At 39.3% G+C, this 19,478-nt stretch overlaps 2 protein-coding genes and 1 long non-coding RNA gene across 13 annotated transcripts in view; 2 read left to right on the forward strand and 1 right to left on the reverse strand.

Annotated features, from left to right (window-relative positions):
• Window positions 1-19,478, reverse strand: part of LOC149044574 (uncharacterized) — a 34,544-nt gene that overhangs the window by 11,757 nt on the left and 3,309 nt on the right. For 7 of the 8 annotated variants that reach the window (XR_016187729.1, XR_016187726.1, XR_016187728.1 and 4 more), the window contains exons 2-3: window positions 18,401-18,456; window positions 4,092-4,202 (exon numbers count right to left, since the gene is read on the reverse strand). This is a non-coding gene — a long non-coding RNA (uncharacterized LOC149044574). The remainder of the gene's footprint in view (window positions 1-4,091; window positions 4,203-18,400; window positions 18,457-19,478) is intronic. The other variant, XR_016187727.1, reaches the window with a different exon arrangement.
• LOC113676348 (uncharacterized) lies at window positions 724-8,270 on the forward strand. Of its 4 annotated transcripts, none has more exons than XM_089209671.1 (9): window positions 724-1,105; window positions 1,260-1,329; window positions 2,780-2,806; window positions 3,402-3,428; window positions 3,598-3,684; window positions 4,268-4,402; window positions 4,911-4,927; window positions 5,355-5,406; window positions 5,500-8,270. In XM_089209671.1, exons 1-9 carry the CDS (start codon window positions 842-844, stop codon window positions 5,862-5,864), a joined length of 1,044 nt encoding a protein of 347 aa, XP_089065797.1. In that variant the 5' UTR covers window positions 724-841; the 3' UTR covers window positions 5,865-8,270. The 4 variants fall into 4 exon arrangements, with proteins under 4 accessions (XP_089065797.1, XP_089065798.1, XP_089065799.1 ...); XM_089209672.1 differs by having other exon boundaries at window positions 5,503-8,270; XM_089209673.1 differs by having other exon boundaries at window positions 6,808-8,270.
• Window positions 9,979-18,291, forward strand: LOC149044576 (uncharacterized). The gene is made up of 12 exons (XM_089209670.1): window positions 9,979-9,993; window positions 11,265-11,380; window positions 11,483-11,537; window positions 11,870-11,959; window positions 12,846-12,871; window positions 13,334-13,385; window positions 14,597-14,962; window positions 15,540-15,647; window positions 16,098-16,160; window positions 17,089-17,120; window positions 17,376-17,427; window positions 17,739-18,291. Exons 2-12 carry the CDS (start codon window positions 11,312-11,314, stop codon window positions 18,098-18,100), a joined length of 1,275 nt encoding a protein of 424 aa, XP_089065796.1. The 5' UTR covers window positions 9,979-9,993; window positions 11,265-11,311; the 3' UTR covers window positions 18,101-18,291.

Here is a 19,478-nt window from a genome sequence, read left to right on the forward strand (position 1 = left end):
CAATAATTGTTTCGGAAGTGGCTGAAACGCACTTTAGATACTGAAGCTGTATGTTTCTAATAATAAACATATCAGTTGCGTTATAAGCCGATTATTGCCATTTCGTTCACAAGTTGATAGGAATGTTCAATTGGAAACCTAGCGAGAACTACGATATTTGGCTTTGGTTCACAATTGTTATGTCTCTTGACGGTTAGTACCACATGAGCGTGAATAACAGAGGTTTCTTCAGTCCTAAGTCGGGTGGTGAAAGCTTTTGTAGACTTTGGCCACAGTCCTGTCCTAATCCTATTGCAAAGATAATACTGGCATTTTGTCAAATGCAATAAGAATAAAATTGATGAATCAACTGGCAATCAAGCTTGAAATTCAACGCCATATTAACAGGCAAACAAAGGCTTTGCACTTGCATTTGAAACTGACAGAAGCATTTTCAGCGGGAAGTTGTAGCTGCGTTGATTATTTTACTAGTTTACATAATCTCATAATTCCTAGAATTGGACTCGAATACAAAGGATCTAGGTTCAAATAGACACGTTTTTTGCTACTCTCTCCTAAAGCAAGGATTAAGTTTCAGTATTACTAGGCTATTGTAATAGTTTTGCGAAGTTGGTTGACAGAGCAACGTGCGGAATTTGAAAGTTACCCCAAAAGTTTCAGTATTTTTAGTGCTGTCAATCACTTTCAACACATGCGCAATATTGCTTTGATTTTCCCAGAAATTTAGATTAAGCTCAACCAAGCGTGGAAAGACAGAGTTCAGCTCTTCACGGATTGTGCATCGCTGAAACAAAATCCCGAGCCGAGCACTTGAATTTGCTTGGCAAATGCACGTTCCACCATGGACCAACAGAAAAAATCAAATGCGCGTCGCGTTTTCCTCAACATTGCGATTGTTTTAGCAGTGTTATACATCATAATTGTGACTTTTTTTGTGGTTCATCAACACCAGTTGGCAGTCCTGCAATCCGACATCGTGCGGCGACTTGAAGCTCGTGTTGAAAAGTTGGAAAACAGCGGCTTCACAGCTCAGAAAACGGACAGAAATTCTGTGGGTGAGGCCGATCGTGTTATGGAGGGGAAATCTGCGCGTTTAAAAACGAAGGTTAGAGAGCCGGCTTGACGGTGCGCAATTAGTAAAGTCTAAAGCGTATTGTTTACTTAAATGTTGGCGTGAATTGTGATGTTGCTCATCGCTGTTCTGAGAACTGATACATTCGTGAAGCCAAATGAAACAGAATGACTTTTCGTTGTTACAGCTTGCCGTTCCTGATCTTCCTCGTGGTAGAGACAAAAGGCAGTTTGAGGGCTACTGCCCGTGTTTGCAAGGTAATCTTTGAGTGCTAGAAATACATATTTTACATATTTAGCTATGATTACACAAAGAGGTGCATTTAGAACAAAGATCGGTCTGAAAAATACAAGGAGATTCACGCAAAGAACAGTTTCGTCGTGCCTGTTTATGAAAGAATTCCAAAATTTTCGCAGAACAATGAAGGATAAACAAATCGACCACTGTTTGATCTTTAGACTTTGTTTACTTCCGCGTTCAGTGCTTGAAAGTCGCTTGGTCATGAACTAATCAGCTTTTACGAGCCCCCACAAAAAAAATACACTTTCTTAGTATTTAAGCATGTTGAAATTGGACTCTTGGTGACGAGAAAAACAACTGTTTATAAGCATTCTATATCGGTAACCTACTTGTGGTAAACTTCAATTTTGTGACCTTTTGATCCTAAATCAGGCGTGAAACTATGTCGTTGATAGATTTCAGCATCAAAGTTTTCCGTGGGAAATTTTGTTTGGTGGAAATGTTTTGTTGCTGAAGCAATTTAAATGATTGGCTCAAATTTAAGAACCTCACAGCCGGCAGGGCTTCATCTCAATCAAGACGTTGGCGTGACAATTGCCTCTTGAAGTTTTGGCAAACTTCCACCAAAATAACATGTCTCGTCAAGTATGTCTGAGAAGGTGATAACGCGAGCGAATGAATTACAAACGAGTTTTTAAAAATGTCAACATGACAGCTCAACAAACTAGGAAACATTATGTTCAATTGACCTTTAAAGCATCATTTTACATTTCTCGGTGTAAAACCCGGAGAAAATATTGACTCACCGGCAATAATAGTGCGTCAAAGATAACAAAAGACCTTACAATTTAATTTACATTTTATACAATTTGCATACATTGATAATTTGACCTTGAGAACTGTTCAGGTTCGGCTCAACAGGAAACATCACATTGTTTTCAATTCATCACCTCTTCCAATTCAATGGATTTTCCTAAAAGGTCAGAAATAAGCTTTCAACCCCTATTCAATCGTGATAGACATGTGCCAGACAAATGCTAATTGTTTTCGTGACTGATGGATGACCCTGCCGATTCCTAATGAAATATTGTATGAGACAAGGGACTCTGGCAAAATGGGAGCGTCGGAAGATGAGAATATCATTCCACAGTGACTTCAATATTTTTGCCCTATGAGTTTGAAGCAGTTTTTGAAAACAATCGATAATTACCGAGCAGAGTTAGTTTTTCTGAATAAAGATTAGGAATAAACGACATATTGCCGGGACAAATTACATGTAAAGAAAATAGCTCATGGTTTTAAATGAAGTGGAGTTTCGACCAAATTCAGAGTGTACCATTTTCTATATTGTGATTTTATAATGCACACAAAAAGATAAACTTAGAAAAAGTAGGAGCACTTAAACATTCTACAATTGGCACATGCTTGTCCTGTAGTTTTTTTGCAATATTATTTTCCCTTTTTCAGGCCCTAAAGGAGATGCTGGACCTCCAGGTAAGAGCTGCATCACATCCCTTTTTCTCTCCCGTCATTAAAAAAAAAACGCTTGAAACGTTGCGGCTTAATTTGTTACACCGTATTTGTTTCTAGCTCTTCCCGTTAATGTGTAGGTAATAACATGAACCCGCAGGGCAAGGGCAATGTGTAGTCTTTGAAAAATTCATCAGTGCTTAGTACACCAAATTGCAAGCGAAATAATGTTATTACTTTTTAATAATGTTAATGAAAAAAAAAAACAACACACACATTGATCATACAGTTCATGATCATGTTTTAACTGTTCCATGATAGAAATAGATTTTTGCCCTTATCTGTATTTTGTCCTCATTATCTGAGGAAACTGATACGTTTGGTCTCGTTATTGAATACCCAAACAAAGAACATTTCCGTACAGTGTTTTAAATGTACGCTATTAATTTTATCATTTTTCCGACAGTGATTGTTTTCAACATAGTCTGAGAAACGGGTTGAGAATTTCGCTTCTCAAGATCATGGTTAAACGATAGTACAATAATGCAATTATTTTTGTCGAGTATGATAGTTTCAACTGAATAAATCGACAGTTAACTTTTTTTCTCGTTTATCATAGGTCGGCGAGGAAAGAAAGGTAAAAAAGGTTAGTTTAGTGAAAAGTGACGACGATCAAATAAAAGCTGCCTCAGTTGTCATCCCAGCATCCTCCCCTCTTCCCCTATGAAATGATTCACGTGCAATGCATTACCGAGTAACAGAAGTTCGGTGCGGTTTACCGATTGGGTAATCACCAAACGGCACCTTTTTCGTAGGGCACAAGGGAGACCAAGGACCAGCTGGTCCCGTGGGTCCTAAGGGAGAACCAGGAACAAATGGGGAGCCTACTAAGGGGCAGCAAGGTGAGTCTGTCGTAAAAGTCCAAGAAAATTATGATAACGATACAGTTTGATGGAAATAAACAGAGTGGCTGATGCAAGGCTAACTTCATACACTTAGTGCATCACAGGAGTCAGGAGATGGTAAGAGGGTAAAAAGAAAAACACATCACCGATGGAATACGTCAAAACTATGCTATATGTTTAGGTAACAGTATGCAAAATGCAATTGACAAAATGGTATTTCCCTTAATGAAGTTTCTAAACATATTTTGGGACATACCATTTTACGTATTTGAGTGATTGACCCAAAGGACCAAATCAATTATCTGTGAACAAGTTAATCAAATATGTATTTTTTTTTTTTAAATTTACTCAATGTGACCTAGTCTAAATGGTCACTTTTTAGGAACAATCAGAGGTTTACTTACTGCGATTGCATTTCTTTCATTTATTTATGCTTTTCCACTTTAATTCACATTCCATCCACTGGTGATGCAGTTAGGACACCATCTAACTGTCACCATCCGTCCCTCTTGAGCCTGAAACACAAGTTTGAAACATTACATTGTCAAGAACATGCTTCATATATTATTTCATACCACAGGTGACCCAGGGCCCAGAGGTCCCAAAGGATTGAATGGAATGAATGGTACCCAAGGTCCAGCTGGTCTTCCTGGTACCCCTGGAGTTAAAGGAGACAGGGGGGAAGTAGGCATTCGAGGACCTAAAGGGGACCCAGGTTAGTACTGTAGTGAACTGTTTCTTCAATTGTAAGTTACGGGATTTGTGCCGTTTTGTGGATTGCCTCTTTGAAACTAACACACTGGCTCAATGGGGCTACGTAATGACGAGGTAGGACATTAGAAGACCTTGTTCCAGCCCTGCAAGGCGTCCCTGATTGTGTTCACGGTTGTGACATTTTACATTCAAAGTTTTCTTTTTCAACCCAAAAGTGTAAATAAACACTAGCAAACTGCTAGGGAAACATAACGAAATATTTAGGAGTGACCTGTGGTGGATTTGCATTTATTCAGGAAGAGAAGCAATATTTCACGTTGCTTCACGCTATCAAAATCAGAATGCACCTCAGCTACGTGGCCTTCTGGTGCTGTTGTGAATAGTCTCCGTGAATGTAGTGCAGTAGTTTTCTCCCTTCATCCGGGGTCTAATCGGTGGTGGGTGGAGAGGAAACATGTATTTCTTTATCTAAGGCATTCAGAGTTTTTTCTTTTTTCTGTTTCTAACAGGACCACCAGGAGCTTCGGTGAGTGTGTTGAGGATTTCAAGGAGCTACGTCATTGTATTTTGAGTAATTTTAGACATAGTGAATTTTCTCAAAGTACAGTTCAGTTTTAAATAAATAGTTTGCCAAGGAGGAAAAACACTAAAGTGAGGTAAAAAATCAGCCAAAAACAGCTATTTGTATTTTGATTTGAACATTCTCTATTTGACTTTCTTAATAACCTCGCAACAATGCATAAATACTTCCTTATGTTGGATTCTTGAAAATTGAACACTCTTCGGATCGGGGAGGACAAGTGGAGAACCCAACCAACCACGTCGTCAAAGAACGGTGAAATATACTGGTAGATCCCCAGACTTAAGAAGAAACGTCTGACTTGTACCTTATCTTGTTTCCAATACCTTATCTTAAATTTAGTGTAAAGGATTCTCTCTTTATTGCTATTTAGATGAGTGAAAGCATCCATCTTGTTGGTGACGGACAGAAAATTCAAAATCCAAGTAATGTGCTTATCTTTACGTAATGTTTCAACCTTAATCAATTTGTAAGTTGCATTCAATTTTTTTTTAGCTAACAAGGTACGATTTCTTCAGCAGGCTTCCATCGCATTTCGAACTGGAACGAGAGGCACAGAGAAGGCAGCATCGAATATCATTCGACCACCGGATTCATAGAAGTGAAGAAAAAAGGTTACTACTACATCTACAGTCAGATGTACTATTATGATGGTTCCACAGTGCTGATGGGTCATCATACGTACATTAATCACGAAAAGGTCATGGAAAGTGCCGGGAGCGTTATAGGTCCCAAACGGAAGTATAACACCAAGTATCATGGTGGAGTTTTCTTACTGCAGGAAAACGACACCATCTCAGTCCACATACCTTACACTACGCACTACTTCATGGATAGTGAGGGCAGTTTCTTTGGGGCATTTCTGCTCCATTATATCGACTAAATAGAGGGAATGGCGAAACAACAATACCTCCTTTAAACTTGAAGGGAGAATTTTGTGCCCCTCCAATGTCTATAATCTACCATTCCGTAGCACTTGAGTCTGTTTGTGACTTGGTAGGCGACTTAGGCCCTTCGTTCTTTCAGACTGAGATTTCCCTTTTGAGTAAAAAAAGTCTGAAGAAGGGACCGTACTCATTTATGGTAGAATTTTATCATTTACCAGATAGCAAAAGGGTTTGCATGAACTTTACGTAGGTCGCTTCAAGTCACGCTAGTTTTTAAGATTTGTTTGAAGTTTAGGCCGATAGACACGAGGAAATTACCCTGTATTTGATATCTTTCCACGGAATGCAAATTTAGTTTTTTGCAGCTGTCTGATAGGCCACAATGCAGAGATACTTTTCCGTGTTCCAGGCTTAAAGTTGAACATGTTTTGTCCACTTGTCACGTGGTCTTGATGCCGCCGGATCTGTGCCTCTTGCTGGTTCCTCAGACACGCCTTTTTCAACTTTGCAAGATTTGTATTGAACTTGTTCCCAAAGGCAAAAGGACATTGTATTTATCCAGGTTGCTGTTAGAACAATACCACGTGATCAAATGTTACATAGTAGTATGGGACAGAGAGAATACATAACCATTGACAGATACGTTCATTGATCAGATATATGACTAACTGATACAAGTTTCGTAGTACGCGATTCGTTTAAAAGTCGTGATACCGATTCAGCTATTACAATGGTATTTAGGAGGCCTTTCAAAGCATGCAAGAGGGAGTAAATTACACATCAATCGATAATGAATGAAAATTTTCTACTCAAGTAACATAGTAGTGAAAATCATCATCCCAATTGGTTTACTGGTTTCTCGAACATTCATGATTTCAATTTCTGATCAAAAAATTTAGCAGTAATTTTTCCATCAAGACTGCGTTTATTTCATTTCAGTAACAAGACGCACGGTGAGGAACTGGCAATTGAAATACAGATCAGGCAGACTTCAGTTCGATCAAGGCTTCATTCGAATACAAATTGCTGGATTTTATTTCGTGTACTCGCAGATGTTTTACCACGACGGTTTACCATATCAAGTTAGCCATCAATTGTTCGTCAACTCGGAAAAATTCATGGAAAGCACATCTGCCGTTATTAGCGAGGACCGAAAATATAACACAAACTACAACGGTGGTGTGGTGTTTCTAAACAGCACTGACACCGTTTCAATCAAAACTCCCTTTTCAAATCACTATTTCATGAATCCCAGTTCGAGTTATTTTGGCGCATTTTTACTCCATGCTACTGTTCCTTGACCCACGGATAATGTTTTCGCGGTACAGACAGCTGCAATTCCATCATGTTTGGGCAGCGTCAATACCCTTATAGGCAACATTTAAATCTTTCTGAAATTTTCTGTGACGAGAAACGTAGAAAGTTTGAAGAAACTGTCTACATTCAGCTGGTCACGACTCAGTGTGGTTTTCGCTAATTTTGATTGATCTTTTTGTAACCTATCTGCGAGATATCGTACTTACACCTAAAGGAGAAACTTCACGTGTATAATACTAAAGATTTAAGATTAAAGACCACTCGTCTATGACTGTAACACTGTTCCTTGTCATGTCAAATCCATAGAATTTTTAGGAAATTTGTTGGTGTGTAGCTGTTTTTCAACCGGTGCAAACGTTATTCCTTTTAAGGCTTGATTGCTGCGTTCTCTAACGCAGAAATTGTCTTAGTTAATAGTTCATTCCTGAATTTTTCGTGAACACAACACTTAACGGCCTATTACGAATGTTACGTGGACTCGCCTTGTCTCAAAAGATGGTGTAAGTTAGGTTCTTGTCAGTATAGCTTACATAAAGTCCTTTGATATTCAAAGGTATTTGTATTATATTGCTTGCATTTTAGTATCACTGGTTTTTTTACAAGAAAGGAAATTGACTGCTATGCAAGTTCACTTTTGATACTGTTGATTGGACGACTACACTCAGTATTGTTTCAGTACCTTTGATTTGGCTCGTTGGATTTTTAGAACTTATGGAGGTGTGCCAATCTCTCAATAGTGCTAGGTGCGATATTATGTTTTACATCATTTTGCTTAATACGTTTCTTAAACGGAAGAAAGCCCAGCCTATAGTTTTAAACTGATGAGCGAAAGTAAGAGAAGGATGAACATCACCAAAGGGAATGCAGATGGTAAAGTTTCAAGAACATGAACCCAGTTTATAACTAACAAAAATGAAACTTAGGCAAATTCAGTCAAGATGCGCAAGTATCTCACATGAATTTCACCTTACCATTGTGTTAAAATACTGAGTCAAATATTTTTTAAGTTTTTCGGTAATCATTGTTTTGTTTATATGTTTTTATTAAATATTTGCTGGAATAGAAATAAAGTAAGCTTTTACTTACGTTCTGCCTACATGAATTTATAACATATACCCCTTCCACCTTCTTGCATACAATAAACTAAGCCCATGCGCTTCAAATTCAAGTTATATAAATCCTAGGAGAGATGCAAAATAGTGCGATGTATATCTCTGTGGTACTGCCGTGTGTGTACATTTTTTTTAATTTTGTAGTCTCAGTTGATGAAACAATTATCACGCGCCTTTTCAAAGTTCATTATATTTATTTCAAGAGAGGGATTTCCCCCGAGAAGTAGTGCTTAAGGCTGGTGTCTGATTGGCACTTGAGGCCATAACAGTTGACTCCCAAAATCTAAGCATGAATTCTCCAAACTGTGTGCCATACATTTTCCACAATCTTAGATCTGAGAGTTTGGAGCTAAATCAGGCAATATCCCCTTGTTGACATCTTTCTTTTTCTCTCAATACCTTTCTGTACGAAAGTATTGATATCGTAATGAGAAATCAATTTTCGATCATTCCGGGAACACAAAATAAGACTAGCGTCTCCTGTCTTCACTTTCTAATTTGGAGTTAAGGAGAAAACCAGCAGCTATTTGCATTTTCTTCGTAATCTTTCGAGTTTAACCATCATCGATAACAGAATATGTCACATAATCATTTACTTTCCTTTTGCTTATATATATGTGCGTTTTCTGTTTTATTTATCACAAGTTTCCCATGAGTGACCTATGTTTAACGTGATATTCTTGCCAAGATAAACTTTGTATATTCCAATTATGTTTTGGTCAGCCTGAAGCAAAGTAACATTTCATTGAGAGAAAATTTAACAATCAATCATATGCGCACCTCTAGCTAGATGAATAAAGGGGGTAATTTTTTAAAGAGACTGTGATGCTGCGTCGGTGGAAGGGTATAGCAGGTAACTTAGTGTTGACAACTGAATTGAAAACGTAAATTGGCCGCCGTAAAGGGTAAAAAAAGCTGACGTTTCGAGCGTTAGCCCTTCGTCTAGCTTAAATGCCCTGCTTCCCATAAGCACCCCGTTCTTGATTAAGGCCTGTTTACATGGAGGTGGGGACCCCAGGTAGGTGAGGTAACCCGCCTGTCCAGATAATCCATTATTTTATCTTGATCACGTTTACATGATAGGTGGGGTGACCTGCCTTAGCGGGGTGGCGTTCATGTTACAAAAAGACAAAAGCGAAATGCGAGTACTTTTCCTAGCCGTCCCATGCAGAGCTTAAACGTTAAAACACCAATTTTTACGTCCTCTTAGCAATAAAACGTCAAAAGCGATCGAGTCACGTTTTTACTTTGAACTCAACACCATATTCACATGTTATGCCGAAGTGAAGAAGTCTTACTGTCAGAAATGGTTAACGCATCGAGATATTGGCGAAAATCTTAGAAGACAAGACGATCTAAGATCGTAAGTCGGGCTACAGGTAGAAGCGCTGTTACAAGTGTTGACCATTCATGGTGCCCAGCGGTTGTAAAAGAAATACAGAGGTACCATGGTCCTGGTTTGTGGGCGTGGCGTAAAAATTTTTCACCCCTGAGAGGCACCAATTCTACAACAACACACTGTCACATATTTTTGGCGCAATACCCTGACAGGTATCACAGAGGCTGCTGCTGTGGACCTTTTGAGGCTGAACAGAAATCCGTACTGTCAAGCACCGACTTTAATTTGAACGCGTGATAAGGCTATACAAACGACATCAAACAGGATTTGGCGGAAAATAAATCTTGATTAAAAGAAGTATGTACGTGCAGAAACATAAACACTGTAAATTGACGGTATGGACACAAACTTGCATGTTTCAGGCTTGAACAAATACGTAAAAGCTGAATACTGTAAACAAAAATACTCCCTGTAGCACGTTTCAAATTTCGAAACTTTTTACTTGTTTACGTTTCCAGAAAGCTTTTAAAACGGCAGCCGGCTGTTATTTTGAACCCTGAAGATAATACCGGAAAACGATGTAGATCAGAGTATTCAATCATGATTGCTTAGAAGGCTGATAACTGACTTATCTCTCAGGCTGATAAGAGAAATGATAATCGAGTGACAATGCCATCTGCCAAAAAAAATTGTTACGTTTTTAAAGATTCCCCATTTTGAAGATTCCCGCTTTTAGAGATTCCCCGTTTTAAAGATTCCCGCTTTTAAAGATTTTCCGTTTTATAGATTCCCGCTTTTAAAGATTCCCGCTTTTAAAGATTTCCCGTTTTAAAGATTCCCGCTTTTAAAGATTCCCGCTTTTGAAGATTCCCGCTTTTATAGATTCTAGTGAGACCTTCGCTAAATCATTTGATTCTTTTGCTATTTTGAGTTCGGGGAACGACCCGTTTCGAAATTTACGCTCATTACACAAGCCATCTTTTAGAGTAGGTCTACCGCGAACGGTGTGTGAGTCTAAATGCTTAAGCGTAGAAAAGATGACACCATTTGCTAGGATATTCGACAAATCCGCCATGTTCGACATGGTGGAAAGAAGGTTGCGCCTCTAATACGTGTCTGTGGTATTCCCCATTGCTCGTGACTGAGCTTTGCGGAGAAACCCGAGGGTAAACCTAAAGTCGGTCGCCCGACTAAAAATCTTTGGCCGGAAATCCGTGCACGCACAAAGCGACGGTGTATGACCTCTTTCACGTGTATTTTGGCAATTGGCTCATGGCTAATGCGTCGATCTGGTTATTTCGGATTTCAAAGTGAAGAAGTCGGACCGTCAGAAAAGGTCAACGCATCGAGATATTGGCGAAAATCTTAGAAGAAAATCTTTGGCCGGAGATCCGTGCACGCATAAAGCGACGGTGTGTGACCTCTGTCACGTGGATTTTTGCAATGGGCTCATGGCCAATGTGTCGATCTGGTGATTTCGGATATCAAAGAGGAAATTCCCTCCACAGCAAGGCCTTTTTGCTTCCATTGTTGTTGTCGCGCTCTAAGGATCATGGAAAAGAAAAGACCCGGCCAGGAAGGATATCTCCTCCCTGTTGTAATTTGCTGTTTGTTGTTGGCTTTTGCAGGGATTTTTTTCGCTGTTTACACGCACAGAGAACTTTCCTTGCTCAAAATGCAAATCCGTGAACATCAGAAGATTATCCAGACCTTACAACTCCATAACAGCGCTTACGACATTCAAGTTAGTACCTCATTTTACGCTTGCACTCCTTTGTAATTCCTACATAAATCAACGTTTGATTTTCACCATGTTACCTCCTAAGTAATCGCGCTGTCTACTTAGGGATCAAAAGCAGTTCGGATTCGGAGGGATGCTCCAGACCTTTGTACTTGTGTTGGTAAGTGAGGCACTGTTCTGTTGTGTGACCCAACTAAAAGTGCATCTTCGTCAAAATGTGCAGCATAAAATTCCTCAGTTATGTCTGCTAAAGTTGAGATTTGTACATCCTTGGTTCTCTAATTCATCAGTAGACGATAAAATACGAGAACGAGTCAGAAGCGTTCATGCACATTAACTTGAGTCTAGACGCAAACAGGAAGGGAGCCCTTCAAACAGGCTTCTACTCTCGCTTTAGGTGATACGTTAAAGGATTACCATCAAATTTTTGTATTAAACTTGTAGAGCGTAAAACATATTTACCCTTTCAGAGATTCCTTCCTTAATTTCCAGGAGCTCCTGGTAGACGCGGGAAGAAGGGGAAACCCGGGCCTTCCGGTCCACCTGGGCCATCCGGAGCCCCCGGCCCTATAGGCCCCCAAGGTATGCCTTTTGAAAATGGCTTTTTATTGCAGGTGTGTAAGGCGAGACTTGAAGCGTTTATTATCTAAATAAGTCAAATGCTTCCATTACGATTCATTTGTTTTTCTTCTATGTTTTCATTAGTCGTTATGTGTTTTCTGTGACCATCTGTGTCAGGATGGTCCTTTCCACATTGGTGGAAATCATCCTCAGAGTCAGGTGAAGAGTTCACTTCAGTCTACAATTACTTGATCTAGAGAATTTTCCTTTCCTTTTTCTCTTAGCTTAGCTGAGCTTCATAGACATCAATGGATATCGAATGAGGTCGCTTAAGGCCATGTGTATAAGAAAAAAAAAACACTCGAGTTCCTTCGTATAAACCTTTGAGGATAGGAATTAATGTTTCCGCTTGGATCACACTACCATTCGATGTTCGATATTAATGTTTAGATACTTGAAAGCGTTTGTAAGCTTCTCTCGTGTCAGGTAAACTTCAGAAAAAAAAACCCCAGAAGCACAAAGCATCGAGTTTAAAGCACTTTAATGTGAACCCGAGTCTGAAACTTCTTGGTAGGTGACTTAAATTCTAAGAATTATACGAGATTTGAGACGATATTTAAATACGTGAACCGTGAACAGCGTGAGTAATCAATTTGTTTCATGTACGAACTGACGATTCCGTCGAAGTGAGCATCCCTCCCTGAGACGTCATGTTTTCATATGTTAGGGTAGAACTGGTGTTCTATCGAGATGTTTCACACGAGTACATAGGAACTTTGGGACCCTTTTACGAAACCATTGGTTGACTTCGTTATGACTCTGTTAAGGAAAGAAATATAAGCAGCACAGCTGTTTGCAACTTGATTCATTATTTCTATGTCGTAATCAGTCGTTTTCCATTTCGTAGGACCACGTGGACCCGTAGGATATCAGGTGAGTGGTATAAATAAACAACAGCTTCCATTTGGCGCGAAAATACGCACGGATGTTTGATCGCGGACATAAATTGTTACGAGATGCGAATAGTTTTCCAGTGGTAGTGACATTAAACAGTTAATCTCAAGTGTTGCTCCGGAAAGAACAAAAAAGTCAACAAAATTTGCTGTCAACACACCACGCGAAATTTATTGGAAGGGTTAAAAAATGAATAGACCCCCTTCTGGCTCGCTGGTATGTCGGCTGAGTGCAAAATCTCACATTTGCCCTCGAAGCTTGGCTCTTCGGCCAAATATTAATTTTTTGACGATATCTCAGCAGCGGGCATTATCGGCCGACATACCAGCCACCCGAAGTGGGTTATTTATTTTTATCACTCTTCAAGCACCAGCACGTTGGGGCAATATGAGTGGTAAGTGGGGTTACTTCCTTATCAACACAGTCTTTTTCATCTTTTAGAGCCATGAAAGTATTCATCTGGTTGGTGATGGAAAAAAAGTGCGGACGACGAGTAATAAAGAATTTGATTCATTTTTCTATTTACTATTAAAAGCTAGTTTCATAGTTACGACTGATTGCCCGCTTATTTGCTTATGAGAACCTTCGCTGGACGTCGAAGGTTCTCATAGGCTGATCTTCTTAACTATAGGAAATTAACGGTCGTGAAAGCTGGCCAATTCAAAGTAAATAAGGTTGGTCCGAGTGGCATATAATAAACTACTAGCTTCACTTGCTCGTACCGTACTGGGAAATAGTGGCACTCGGTTGTTTTGTACCTATCTTGCTGCGCTCGGTCCATTTTACCTCGACCTCGAGCCAAATTTTTCGTAATACGGCCCTCACGCTCGGTTGGTAAGAAGTCAGTAAAAAGGTGCACAAGACTGTCCCACTTAAAAGGAACGCCTTTCTCCTACTAGAGGTATATAAAATAGAGGAGATTTCATGAGTTGAGGTGGAGAAAAGCATAAGAATATTAACCAATGGAGCAAACGGATCTACCGCCGGGGACACATGTAGCGATAAGTCGATTGAAAAACCGCTTCGTGTGTATCGCTTCCAAAAGTAAAAGCTGCGACTCATTTTTTTTCGGCTGTCACCTCACAAAAAATGAAACCATTTTGAATTTAAGAGATTCTGAAATCTTTGTCATAAACTTCGAAACTTGTATTGATTTGTCAATTGATTCGTTTAATTAATTCGTCCTGCTATAACAAAATTGATCTCGTATCGTAAAACCTTCTAACACAACCTAGTCTTCGCTTCGAAAGAAGGACTGATCAAAATCTAATGTGCATGCGATTATTGTAGTTCAATTTTACGTGTCCATCAATCAACAAATTACTGTACAAACAAAACAAGTATCTGGTTTCAAAAGGTAACGAAATTGTTCTCGCGTGGGGGCGTCTCCATGTTTCCGACAATCTTTAAAGCATCCAATCATAAAAATTAGGTCATTGAGAAATTTTAAGTGGCAGTTCCACGGATTACAAGCTCGAATGAAAAGCAAAAGGGAGGAGTTAACGTTTGCTGACAGTGAAGGAGTCATTTAAATCAAACGATCCGGTTAACATTTCATCTATAGCCGACAGTTCAAATTTATAATGCAAGTATTTTCCTTGTCTTTTACGTAATATGTAAACCATAATGAGTACAGTGTACCGAATGCATGCCAATAATTACTAATGCGATGGTTTAGCCAACTAGGTACGATTTTATCTCTAGAACCTAAAGCCATAACCCAGTGGAACGAGAGGCATAGAGAAGGCAGCATCAAATATCACCCGACCGCTGGATTCATAGAAGTGAAAAGAAAAGGCTACTACTACATCTACAGTCAGATGTTCTATTTTGATGGTTCCAAAATGCTAGTGGGTCATAATACGTACATCAATGGCGGAAAGGTCATGGAAAGTGTCGGGAGCGTTATAAGTCCCATACGGAAGTATAACACCAAGTATCATGGTGGAGTTTTCTTACTGCAGGAAAACGACACCATCTCAGTCTACATACCTTACACTACGCACTACTTCATGGACAGTGAGGGCAGTTTCTTTGGAGCGTTTTTGCTTGGAGGTCTTCTATCCTCAGGTTTGCCTACCCTCAAAATAAAGGCAACTTTGATCATACTTTCCAACATCTGTACAGGCATTGGAGTGTACTTAGAAGAGCTCAGTATCGAAAAATTTCGCTAAATTTTGTATCAAGTTGCGCAAAAAATAAACTCTTTGTAAAGTTTACTGATTAGCCTAATCGTTGGGGTGCTTAAAATTACCTATTTACCCATATTCTATCTTGATAATGGCCCGCGGATGTGTTCTTGTTTTCAAGAATCTAGCTGAAAACCTGCTATCTTTTCACTGTCTGTCTTTCCATCTGCATGTCTGTGTGTCTGTTTATCTGTCTCTGTGTTTCACTCAGTCTATTTGTTAACTCCCCCCCCCCCGGACCGGGGAAGTTAAGGTCGAATATACTTCTTTAAGGTTCATCTACGTCTCCCAATTAATCATTACTCGGCACTGAGCTCTTTGTAAGCTTCTTCTTTCGCCTACTGAGGGTGTATCATCGTATGTTTTCATTTATGCTCTTTACTTCAAAGTTTGGAACATTTTTACTTGATCATGGTTTGCCTCAAGGTAGATTTTATTCCTTTTTCCTTCATTTTCAGAAGAACCGAGTAGACGGGTCGAGCAGGCGATACCCGGCCCCCCTGGTCCTTCCGGTCCTTCTGGCCCCCCCGCCCCCCCTGGGGTCTCTGGTCCTATTGGCCTCCAAGGTACTGTTTTCCTAGAATTTTATTTTTTGGGTGTATATCCTTCACATCCTCTTGAAAATGGGTTCTATTGGTTTCAAAACCAATGCTAATAAGCCTCCTGGTAGATAGAGCTTTTTCAGATAAATTCAAGGACCATCCGGTTTTTTCTTGGTTACGTTTATAGCTTCATTTAATCAGGTAGTGTAATCTTTCGAGCGAAGTGGTTCTGATAACTGTTTTCGGTGAAAATTACTATTTATTATCAGAGTCAAGTGACGAATTGGGTAAGGTCATTCCGGTCGAATGTTATAAATCAAGAGTTTATAATCTCTTGCATAAATCTATTACTCAGAAAACAATTCTGGGTTCATGCTATCAGTTGGTTTTAAGACTCTAAGGGTGTTTGTTATTTGTTAGCAACAGCTAACTAAATTAGTGTCTGTACTTTATGGTTTTCACTTTCTTTTGTAGGGCCCCCGGGGAAACTCGGCTCGCCAGGTGTACTAGGCCCTTCCGGTCCTATTGGTCCCCCAGGTATTCTTGATATTTCACCTTTTGATTGTACAATGTATCTTTCAAAAAGTAGTTCTGTATAGGATTGTTAACCTGTTCTGTACGATTCCTGTTCGGCTTTTGCACCGTTTTCTTTTGCGGCTTTAATACCTAATATAAAAAAAAAAAAAAAAAAATACTGGCCAAGCGGATTTTCTTTTCCTTGTTCTTCTCCCTAGACTCAGCGTCGTAAATTTAGAGAAATCTGAATAAGGTAACTTCTGTTAGAAGTTTGTATCTAAAGAGAGTAAGTTTCTGAAGAAACTGTGTTGCTGCGTCAGTTGGAGTTGTTACAATATAATTTGGTTTTATCAACTAAGTTGATAACGTGGATTTGCCACAGCAAAGAGAATTTAAAGCTGACGTCTCGATCGTTTGTCCTTGGTCAGAGCGAGTCCAGCAAGGAACATCCTTTCGTGTACATCGAATTTCTTTCTACGAGTCTATGAAGATGCAAAATCTCAGTATCTTTGCCCTACATGATTACACGACCAATCGATCATTAGCCACAGGTGTGCACCTCTCAAGTTGTAAAATTTCTTATAGCGCTATTTCAATTTATGCTCCGTGTAGATAGACCAAGTTTTGAATATTTCAAAGCGCAAGAGCCAAAACTTTGAAAAAAAAGGGAGAGAAAAAAGTAACAATAAAAACGAGATGACCATCTTGAGACTGGTGCTCGTCGTTTGTCGTTTATCAACTTGGGCCCGCACCACCCAAACAGCCCTCTTACCAAAATCAGCCCGTTTAAGTACAACTTCCAAAGTGCTTTCCCTCGGCATTCTTTGTATATACATGCTGTATAGTCATTAATGGTTCGGAAGTTTTGAAAGGAGGTGCATTTATTTTTTAAAAGCGATATCAGTTGTTTCTTAAAGTCGAAATAAACTATTTTTCTTGAATTTCTTAGGTCACAGAGCGACAATACAACCACAAGAGCCTGTAAGGCATTTTTGATTTTACTAAATATCGTCTAATATCGTTGGATTTAATTTCTATTGTGAATAGATTACACCCATTTTGAGAACATATAGCATGCCTGGCCGGGGAAACTTTCGTAACATAATTTTTCCTTAAGGGTAAGAGATCAAGATATTGCACCCGACATACTCTTGGTCTTTCACCAGGCAACTATGTTCTGTTACCAAATAAGGCTACCTACTTTGCAACTTTAGCAGACCTACATTTTTTGGACAGGTTAGAGAAAGCATCTACCTGGTCGGAGACAACACAATCCTAAGAAATCCTTGTGAGTAGCAGTTTATCATTAAAATATCATTATATCTCAAAGCCAAGAGAAGATAGTTCAAGCTCTCTTGTGTAAGCTTAACTAGTCCAGCAGAACTGGAGGCATATTCGTTGTTACCTGATAATTATTTCAAGTTTTGCTACCGCAAGGAATAAGATTTATTCTTTTTGCATAAAAATTTTAACTATCTGTTGACGTTCTACAAACTAGCGGAGTAAGGGAACAGAGAGAATAGCGGGAAGAGGGAGGGGAGACACAGTAGACTTGTGACGTCATTGTGCCAAAATTTACTGTGATTGTTTTTTACACAGCAAGTATTCTTATAACCAACTGGGTTGTACGTAATAAGTTGGGCTATATTCACTACGACAGAGGCTTCATTACAGTCGTCAAAGCCGGACATTACTTCATATACAGCCAAATGTATTATCACGATGCTCGGACTAACGTGATGGCTCACCACACATACATCAACGATGAAAGGGTTTTGGAAAGTGTGGGGAGCGCTCTCACCGACAAGACGAAGTTTAGTACCAAATACCACGGTGGAATGTTTCTGCTCAAAGCCAACGACACCATCTCTGTTCGTATACCGTACGTTCGACATTACAGCATGAAATCTGGTGCCAGTTTCTTTGGAGCGTTCTTGTTGTATTCTGGTGAATCGAACTGATTTAACTGAAGGATAGGATGTCCCGAATGACGATAGACTTCCTCAAAGCTTTCATTACTTTATCATACAGATATTAACATTGCTGCTGATTTGTGGGCATTTTCACTTATTATGTGTTTAGTGTCTTGTCTTTGTATTTGCTAGTGGCCAGATTGGTGGAAAATGGATTAAAATTTGTGTTCTCAGTCAAATAATTAGAATGTATATCACAATACAGTCACAAACTACCATAATACTTAAAAATTCCGTTCAACCTGCCACTAATCCTACTTCAAATCAGCTATTTATTTTAAAGCTTACCATGTGCCGTGTTAACTTTATACAACAATTCCTTTCGTGGACTTTCTGACCATTTCCTAAAAAAAAAACATTTAAAAAAAACCTGCTTTCAATACAGTATCAACGTGTGAGTGAGGAAAAATAACTGAAATAACTAGATAAGTCTACGGTCTAATTTCTGCTTTCAGCGGGTCCATTGGTATCTAAGCTTGGAATGCTCTATTTCATTCACCAATCGTACATATAGCTGTTAAAAAGGCGTCGTGCACAAAAATGACTAAGCCTCATTTGGTCGAAAGTTTAGGTCAGGGGCCTAAGCGCAGTATGAACTATTTGATATTGTTGTTGTTGAAGCTCTCATTCGAGAACGTAGCGAATTTTGTGTATGATTCAGGTGTAGGAGGTCACTCTATGTCACGCCCGTATCAATATTGTGTGACTTATGTCACAATCTTCCCATTGGCTTATCAGCAATGCGTTCATCCTGTTTTATCGCCTGCTCTTATACATTCTTGTATACATTATTCGATTTTTTTCTTTATTGTCATTATTTTTGTATTTTGCGGTATTCCGGCTTCTTCAGGTCTTCCTGCCTGTTTCAGTGTTCCTACTGGTTTTGGTTTTCAGGCTTGTCTGGGTCTTCTATCGTGTTCCGGTATTCCGGCGTGATTTTGAAACACTCATATCTCATGAGGGATTTTGTATTTGTTTGCTAGCTAATTGTTGTTACAACAACAACGTCAAACACAAGAGTGTTGTGTTCTTATCGACCAATTGCTGTCCTTGTGGAATGATGGTGCAAAATTGAGCCTGAAAATTTGATCGTGGAAACTTTTCAGCGCGCGAAACAAACCGTTTTCAAAGGGCTTACCGTGGAATGCGGATGTTTTAATTTTGCAGTGAATTCATGAACAAATAACTTCCCTCATCTTCTGTAACATTAGCAAAACTCCCTCTCCTAACTTGAATCAACTTTAAAAGAAGACTTCCACCGTATTGGAAGCACCGCCATTCCCCAGTTCTAGCAGATAATATTCGGTTCTAAACCAATAGCGCCCGAGCGAAAATATTTGATAGATTTTAAGACTCAAGATTATGC

Source organism: Pocillopora damicornis, chromosome 6 (genome assembly GCF_964200805.1).
Source record: "Pocillopora damicornis chromosome 6, jaPocDami1.2, whole genome shotgun sequence".
NCBI lineage: Eukaryota > Metazoa > Cnidaria > Anthozoa > Scleractinia > Pocilloporidae > Pocillopora > Pocillopora damicornis.

Bases quoted from the DNA above. Each gene is read 5' to 3' on its own strand.
- LOC113676348 (XM_089209671.1), top strand. From the start codon at position 842: ATGGACCAACAGAAAAAATCAAATGCGCGTCGCGTTTTCCTCAACATT. The intron at 1,330-2,779 runs GTAATCTTTGAG...TCCCTTTTTCAG, and splicing joins CTACTGCCCGTGTTTGCAAG to GCCCTAAAGGAGATGCTGGA. The intron at 3,429-3,597 runs GTTAGTTTAGTG...CCTTTTTCGTAG, and splicing joins AGGAAAGAAAGGTAAAAAAG to GGCACAAGGGAGACCAAGGA.
- LOC149044576 (XM_089209670.1), top strand. From the start codon at position 11,312: ATGCAAATCCGTGAACATCAGAAGATTATCCAGACCTTACAACTCCAT. The intron at 11,538-11,869 runs GTAAGTGAGGCA...CTTAATTTCCAG, and splicing joins AGACCTTTGTACTTGTGTTG to GAGCTCCTGGTAGACGCGGG. The intron at 15,648-16,097 runs GTACTGTTTTCC...TTTCTTTTGTAG, and splicing joins TGGTCCTATTGGCCTCCAAG to GGCCCCCGGGGAAACTCGGC.